Here is a 9026-nt window from a genome sequence, read left to right as displayed (position 1 = left end):
CCCCGGATCGCTTCCAAGACTCGCGAAGCTTCTCATTCACCGCGAGGAGGAAAACGAGGAAAAAGCAGATGTGACCGATTTTATTATAATCCCCGCCGCGCAGCGCTGCGTCTGTTTTCAGGCAATCCCTTCGCTTGTAGTAAAATGTTCCGCGAGGGTTTCGGTGTGTCGTCGCTCACAGACTCATTATCGCCGTTCTGGTCCAGCCGCTGAGCGATAAAACGCACGTTGTCACTTCATCCCGGCAGAAGAAGTGGCGTTCGGGTTACCAGGAGTCTTTCCGCGCGTGTTATGTTCCCGGGAAGGATCCGACGGGATACATTGAAAGTCTTTCTAGTGGGTGAGAGATTCATTGTGTCATTATAACACCTCCGGTGATTCACCCGTGTGAATGAGTGACATCATCCTGCAGTCGTATCACCTAATCCAAAGTCTAGGAAGCTGTGTTGATGTCAAAGTACACCAGAAATGTCTGACTTTACTATGTCTGTATGAAATGGAATTCAAACGGCTACAAGTTATTTTATTACGTTTGAAGAAATAAACATGAGAACAAAGAAGAGCACACTTAAAGCTGAGGTTTAACATGCTTATATTAAGACTGAAGGGAAGGATGGAGGTCAGATAGAAGACTGAAGGGGAGGACGGAGGTCAGATAGAAGACTGAAGGGAAGGATGGAGGTCAGATAGAAGACTGAAGGGAAGGACGGAGGTCAGATAGAAGACTGAAGGGAAGGACGGAGGTCAGATAGAAGACTGAAGGGGAGGACAGAGGTCAGATTTAAAATAACACTATCTTAAATTAAAATGTGGAAAAATTAACCACTCCAGGGAAATTCTTCTCTGTTTCATTAAAGATCTGAAGCCAGAATCTCAGCAGACAGTATTTGGGGGGGCACAGCACCCTAAAAAGGTTAGGTGAGGAGTCTGTAATTTCCGGGAGTCTGTCCAATAACAGCTGCTGGGTCTTAGACTTCTCAGGACATCTCTGTAGCTTTATCACTGTGAGTCAGTTACTAATTTACCTCTAGATGACTTTCTTGTCATTTGGCAGTTGTGACCTGTGTCCTCCACAGAGGCCGATGTGGTCAACTTTCCATTAATGTTTAGCAAATGATCTCCGCAGTATAAGAAGTTATTAATTTCTTAGGAAGTTCATTTATCACCCAAATGTTAACTTGAGTGTGAACGGTCACAAAGAGGCAGGTGCAGTCACACCTATCCAACCATTAGTATAGATTATCAATTATTGGTCTAGAAACGGTAAAGTTCCCAATCATTGGTCTAGAATTGGTGGAGTTCCCAATCTTTGGTCTAGAATTGGTGAAGTTCGCAATCATTGGTCTAGAATTGGCGGAGTTCCCAAGCGTTGGTCTAGAAATGGTGGAGTTCCCAATCATTGGTCTAGAATTGGCGGAGTTCCCAATCTTTGGTCTAGAATTGGTGAAGTTCGCAATCATTGGTCTAGAATTGGCGGAGTTCCCAATCGTTGGTCTAGAAATGGTGGAGTTCCCAATCTTTGGTCTCGAAACGGTAGAGTTCCCAATCTTTGGTCTCGAAACGGTAGAGTTCCCAATCTTTTGTCTCGAAACGGTAGAGTTCCCAATCTTTGGTCTCGAAACGGTAGAGTTCCCCCATCTTTGGTCTCGAAACGGTAGAGTTCCCAGTTAGTTTTTGGGGTTCTTTGAATGCCAGCAATGATTTTTACCTAGAGTCCATCCAGGTTACGGTCTGATTATAAGCCCAGATGAAGGAGGATTTGTTTGGCCCCCGAAATGAATGCGTTGTTGTGCTACACTGCTGTGAACCAATATCATTATGTAAAGTGTTTGGAATTTAGACCTTTCCTTGGAACTGTCATTAGACTGTATACAATCTGAGCAATCTAATCAATTGATGATATCACTGAGGCTTTAGAACATCTTCTCTCTATGTTATGTTGATGACAGTAAGAGAAGATCGTTTGTAGTCCTAACATACTTCCTGCCCTAAGGTGACAACACCATCGATCCATAGATACAGTACAGCGAGTGAGCGTCATCACCCTAGGGCAGGGAATGTGTCACTGGCAGGATCACGGGTAAAGATAAAGGGAAAAAACCCTGAAAAAGAAACCTCATGCAGCTACCACATCTAAAAGTCTTCAAGGATGCAATTTGTTTTCTGTACCAAATAAAAGCATTCCAAAGATGTAACGTTATGGTTTTCTATGCTCTGTGTAGACATTCAGTGTAAGGTGTTTGTACTCTGAAAGTAATGTCCCCGGATGTTTTCGGTGTCTTTGCAGAGCCAGCAGAGAGTGCTGTTTCCCAGCAGACGGGAATGAATGAAAATGGATTCTCAACGCTTTCCACTAACAACTCAGCCATACCCCAGCCTAACTCTGCAAATAAACCTTGGAGGAGCAAATCCCTTAGTGCGAAGCACACCAACACGTCTTCCATACTGTCCATCAAGCAGCCCGTGCCGGACAGCCCTAAACAACCTCAAGAACCCCCCAAACCCGCTCCCAACAATCAGAAATCTATGCTGGAGAAGTTAAAACTGTTCAATAGCAAGGGGGGTTCTAAAAGCAGCCTAGAGGGCTCCCGGGATACCAGCAGTGAAAGACTGGACCCCCTTCCGAGCTTTGAGGAGGCCGAGGTGATGGAGACCTCTGTAAGAAACCCCAACAGCACAAGCCCATCCTCGAACAGTCCCAAGATAGCGCTCAAAGGCATCGCTCAAAGGACGCTTGGCCGGGCCTTGACAAACAAGAAAAGTTCTCCAAAAGGCAGTGAGAAGGAAAAGGACAAACAGAAAGAAAAAGAAAAGAACAAAGAGGTCGCCAAGAGGGTCTCCGTGACGGAAAAGCCGGAGGTCAAAGAAGAAGCAAAAGAGGAACCTGTCCCTGCTTCCGCCGATATGCCAAAAAAATCCTCAAAGATTGCCAGCTTCATCCCCAAAGGGGGCAAGAAGGAGGGCTCTGCTGCCCCTCACAGTGGAATACCAAAACCAGGGATTAAAACTGCCACCCCAGGGAAGTCCTCAAGTGCCCCAATCTCTGCCAAGGACGGGGACAGGAGCCGGAAGACCAGTTCTGGGCTGTCTCTTCAGAAGCTTGACAATCGGAATTCAAGCTCTACATCTAGTTTGGCCTCCTCTGAGGGGAAGGGGGTGTCCACAACAGGCGGAGCCCAGCCTGCTAATGGGCCCAGTGGAAATACACAGACGACAGGAAGTAACACAATCAGTGTCCAGCTACCTCAACCTCAGCAGCAGTATAATCACCCAAACACGGCCACCGTAGCGCCTTTCATGTACAGGTAACGTGTGCGGTTAGAACATAATTAAACCAGCTTTGTGCTCAGGCCCGGCCGTAGAGTAGAACTGTGAACAGGCCATGGGGCTATTGACATTGATATATTGACACATTCTTATCAGGCAGTAATTAAACTTTAACACCAATTGTCAATGACCTATGTAGCTGCTGGCACTGTGGAGCAAATGATCCTTAAAGTTCACCAGAGAAGAGGTGAAATCCATTAGGTTGGGTCTCAGCACTCTGCTCTCCCACCTTTTTTTTCCTGTGCACCTGTTTACGTTAGAGTTTACAAGGCAGGTCATTGCTGGGAGGGGGGAGCAGAGTAAGCTGAGCTGCTGAAAGTGTTAAAAGTGCCCATATCAGGTTCTTATAGTTGTCTGGGAGATTCACCTTCTGTACAAAGGGCTATAGAGAGATGCAAAGTAACATTGCTTATAAACATTGATCAGAGGGGAGATAGAGAGATACAAAGTAACATTGTTTATAAACATTGATCAGAGGGAGATAGAGAGATACAAAGTAACATTGTTTATAAACATTGATCAGAGGGAGATAGAGAGATACAAAGTAACATTGTTTATAAACATTGATCAGAGGGAGATAGAGAGATACAAAGTAACATTGTTTATAAACATTGATCAGAGGGGAGAGAGATACAAAGTAACATTGTTTATAAACATTGATCAGAGGGAGATAGAGAGATACAAAGTAACATTGTTTATAAACATTGATCAGAGGGAGATAGAGAGATGCAAAGTAACATTGTTTATAAACATTGATCAGAGGGGAGAGAGATACAAAGTAACATTGTTTATAAACATTGATCAGAGGGAGATAGAGAGATACAAAGTAACATTGTTTATAAACATTGATCAGAGGGAGATAGAGAGATACAAAGTAACATTGTATATAAATATTGATCAGAGGGAGATAGAGAGATACAAAGTAACATTGTATATAAATATTGATCAGAGGGGAGATAGAGAGATACAAAGTAACATTGTTTATAAACATTGATCAGAGGGAGATAGAGAGATACAAAGTAACATTGTTTATAAACATTGATCAGAGGGAGATAGAGAGATACAAAGTAACATTGTTACCTTTTATATTTAGTTTAATTAATGTGCACATCAAAAAAAAAAAAAATATATATATTTAACCCCTCATTAATCCTTAGTTTACTCTAATCAGCCCTATATAACTCTTTCTTCCCTTTCTCTCATTAACCATTTTTGGTTTTTTTAACCATTAATATTGAAATGTAGTTTTCTTCTTTACAGTATTTATTTATTTTTTTAAACTAACACCGATCAAAGTAGAAAAAAAATCGCCAAAAGAAAGCCTTGTTTAGCCTAAATACAAATGTATGTATTATGACATACGTCTTAAGTTATTGCTGAATAGACCGGCCCTTAGCAGAAGTGTAAAGGTGTGAGAGCTGAACTGGTTAACATAGAGTGAGAGTTTTAAATCTTGAAGAACGGCTACAGGGCTTCTCCTATAACTGGTTCTAAGTACGCTGCACCCGGATGTCTGTCTGGAATGACCTGCGGGGCATTGGGGAGCTGATCGTTAAAGGGTGGGGGGAGTTCCTGGAGAAGAAGGCTCGGCTTGGTAGGAAATACATTGTTTAATCCTTTGCTACAGACCAGAAATCTGAACAACCTGTGTAAATAGGATGACTCCTAATATCAACACACATCCCCACTTGTCTGCTTAAACTGAGCCAGAGCGCCCCCCGGTGACCATTGCGGGTCAGGACTACGAGAATGTCCTTCTAGGAAAGCTCTGGAATGCTGAAAATGAATTGCAAATAGCAATCTTTATTTCAGTTGGATATTTGCCACGGATGTGCTTCACTGCTCCTCTAATGACAATACAAGTCTATGGCCCCGTTCACATTGAGCGATTTATCGCGCGGTAATTCCCGCGATATCGCGGCAAATTTACCGCGCGATATCGCTCTCCAATGCAAGGCAATGGGGCAAAGGGTCCTGCTGTCGCGGGTCGTGCGTCGCTACAGCAGGACCCTTTTTGGAGCGGATTTTGCAGCGATTCTATTCTTTGCAATACAAGCATTTGCGCGATATCGTGCGACAAATCGCGCAAAATGCCAAGCGCGCGACAAACGCGCGATTTGCAAATTGCGCAGTGTGAATGGGGCCTAAGGGTCAGTTCAACCTGAATGGAGGAGACCTCACACCACAGGCTCCATTCACAAAGCTTTAGCTCACATTTAAGTAGCCATGTGACTGTAATTTTCAAATCTCATTGGACTAAAAAATAACTGTCACTTTAAAAAAAAAAATAGTATCCTTATCCTGCTGTGTTACCTTGTCAATGGAGCTTTGTGTGAATTGAGCTGCGAGAGTGTAATACGCTCTCACAGAATTTGTTAAGGTGGACCTTCTATGCAAATGGAGAGTTTACTTCCTCTCTGAAGGTCACATTTACAGAAAGACGTCAGGAAGTCCAGCCGGTATGGAATTTTCCCCCTCATTTCTTGTCCCAGGGACCACACAGGAAGTGAGGTGGAATCTCTATGAGGACGCAGGTGGAATCTCTACAAGGGGGGACACAGACAGCTGTAACATATGGAGATTCTTCCCCCTCTTTATCTCCCCAAAAATCCCACTTCACTAGTTATAGTTCTCCATTCTCCTTCTAACCCTCTGAGCTGGTTAGTAGCACATGCTGCCAGCTGGCAGTGTTGGCATGGGCAGCGCTCGGCGTGGATCCGGCGTGGCCGGGATGAGTGGATGTGACAGTTGTGGAGATAACCGCAATTAATTATGTAGGATGAATCTGCTGCCAGTTTGTTTATTGTGTCTGCTTTGTGCAGGTCGCAGGCAGACAGTGAAGGGAATGTTTCGGTGGAGACCAGTACGGGTGGATTACACATGGAACCGACGCTGTATAATAAACCGGGAACGGCCTGTCTGGAGGATCTGTCCGGTGAGTCTAATGAATGCCGAGCATTGTAATGTACTGTGAGGAAACGCTGCGTATGGGGACCCATCATTCCTCCGCGCTGCTCCGGATACATTAATAGCTCAATCTGGTCGGTCAGGGCAGCAACAGACATCTGCATTATAGACTAGGCATGTTCAGATACCAAGTACCGTATACTTGGCACAAGTGCAGATACTATTCCAGAACTGGACTAGAGAAACATTCTAAAGTTAGGAGGCGGCTCTCATGTGTAAGGAGCGCACGGGGCTCCCGGGATTTGTACATCTCTGTCTTAATGTATTGTAATATTCAGGGCGGACCCGTAGCCAGAAGTATCAGAAAATAAACTTTTATTAATTTCCACAAACAGTCAAAGTAAAGGGCTTATATTCAGCAAACACAAGATTCGGCTCAGCGCCTGTATACCAAGTCCCACCCTCAGGGTTAGAGTCCCAGCCTGCTCAGAGAGGGTTCCAGTATGGACGCAGGTGCCCCAGCAGTGTCTCGGCAGACTGTATTCCACAACTTAACACACGTATCCATGTGTCCTGTTCCAAACACTCCAAACAGCCAGACTGACTGGCTTCCTGTTCCTTTTTAACACACCCTCTGGCTGGTGGTTTAACCCTTTAATTACCAGAACTGGGAGGGATATACCGGCCATCCAGGACCCATTCCTGGCGTCCTATACAGTATGATTTTGTTATTATAAATATAAATAAAGGGATGCACCGATACCAGTTTTGCGAGCACGAGTACTGGTACATTTTTGTTTATTGTCATGTGACAGTTTTTCTAAAACAGTACAGACTAAGGCCTCATTCACACTGCCGGGCATATATGCACGTATATGTGCGTGCGCGCGTATAGTACCATATGCAGCACATGCAAATAAATGGCTTCATACACATAGCTGCGTATGGAGCCGTATATTTGCGTAGCGTATAAATGCGCAAAAACAGAATGGAACCGAGATGCACCCGGGCAGCGTATTTCTGCGCATATACGCGTGTTTGCGCGCATATACACACGTACGCGCACACAGTTCATTAACATTTCTTTTACAAATGATGCATTTCGGGATTGCACATAGTGCGCGCTTATACGCTCGTATATACGCGCATATACCGCATGTACGCAATATAGAATTTTGCTCTTGCGTTGTGTGTGAATGAGGCCTAATGATTTCAGGACCGCGGTGGAGCGCCGGAGTCAGGTCCCGGCTGCAACTGTTGCAACCCTGGTAGTTCTCGTGAAAATGCCAAGTATCGGCACTGGTATCTGCACATCCCTATTACAGACTGTCTGTGCTGATCCTTCACCACCAATCAGAAACCTGCACTAGAAGATAAAATTCATATTAAGAAAGGAGAGATCAATAGATAATAAGTGTAAAAGTGATCAGTTTATTGGAGTCTTATCAATTGGGTGTGAGTAGCTTCACAATTATAGTGACAGATGAATGTGCGGCGCCAACACCCGAGATCCTGCCAATCGCTAGGACTGAGCGCAGTCACATGACGGAGGGGATAATGTCACCACTCCCCCCTGAAAAAGGCAACACGTTTTGGGGGCTCAATACTCCCTCCCCGTCATCAGGACTGGGAAACATAATAACATAAAATAAAGATCTTATTTCAATAGATTAATTTTAGGATGTCCTAGTATCAAATTCTTATATAAGAGAATCATGTGACACACACCGTGTAGTATGCAGTGTTACTTATATACTATGTAACATAAAACCTATACACAGCATATTTATATTTTCTTTATGAAGAATGACAAACATTGAACACAGTTGTAAAAAGTAGCAGGATGGAGTAAGATAAAAATGATTTAAAAAAAAAGAAGTTAATAAAATGTATAAATAAATATAATTATATTACAATGTAAATAATAATCTATAAAATGTGTAAGAGTATCATTATTAGCATGACGCATAACATTAAAAAAACACATTCAAATGATGTGATAATAATATAACATGTAAGATAATAATATAATATATTACATCATTCAACAAGTTACATAGTATTTGAGGTTGAATAATAGACATGTGCGATTTGTTTCATTCCAAATCGAAATTCGGACGAAATTTCGGAGATTCGTATGTATCCGAATTCCGAATTCCAGGTATAACGAATGCAAACTAATCCGAATTTCCGAATCTGAATTTCCGATTCGTTTTTTTTGGACGAAATTTCGTTGCAGCAAAGTGACATTTGAGAACAAAAAAACTTTTAAATGTCTCTTAAATGTCACTTTGCTGCAACGAACGAAACGAATTAGAAACGAAATTTCGTACGGATTTCCGCTAACGAATTCCGTCCGACTTGACTTTCGGACCCGAATTCCGAAAAAAAAAATAAAGAAAAAAATTCTGAAACGAAACAATTTTTTTGCTGGTGCACATGTCTATTGAATAAAGACAAAGGTCCATCAAGTTGATACAACAAATGTGTCTGGATACACCAATCTGACAAATATAACGGGATTTGTGACGGGATTGTTGATGGGTGATGGTGGGTGATGTGTGATGTGTGATGGTGGGTGATGTGTGATGGTGGATGATGTGTGATGGTGGGTGATGTGTGATGGTGGGTGATGTGTGATGTGTGATGGTGGGTGATGTGTGATGGTGGGTGATGTGTGATGGGTGATGGTGGGTGATGTGTGATGGTGGGTGATGTGTGATGGTGGGTGATGTGTGATGGTGGATGGTGGGTGATGTTGGATGGTGGTTGATGATGGGTGATGGGTGATG

The 9026-nt window shown here is 43.2% G+C and overlaps 1 protein-coding gene across 1 annotated transcript in view; it reads left to right on the top strand.

Moving 5' to 3' along the window:
• Positions 1-9026, top strand: part of NAV2 (neuron navigator 2) — a 224746-nt gene that overhangs the window by 118432 nt on the left and 97288 nt on the right. Inside the window, exons 8-9 of the mRNA XM_018554770.1 lie at positions 2288-3305; positions 6150-6262. Coding sequence (XP_018410272.1) covers positions 2288-3305; positions 6150-6262 — 1131 coding nt within the window. The remainder of the gene's footprint in view (positions 1-2287; positions 3306-6149; positions 6263-9026) is intronic.

Source organism: Nanorana parkeri, unplaced genomic scaffold (assembly GCF_000935625.1).
Source record: "Nanorana parkeri isolate BGI_ZX_2015 unplaced genomic scaffold, ASM93562v1 scaffold10, whole genome shotgun sequence".
NCBI lineage: Eukaryota > Metazoa > Chordata > Amphibia > Anura > Dicroglossidae > Nanorana > Nanorana parkeri.
Note: the sequence above shows the minus strand (reverse complement) of the source record. Positions and strands in the feature narration are given on the sequence as shown.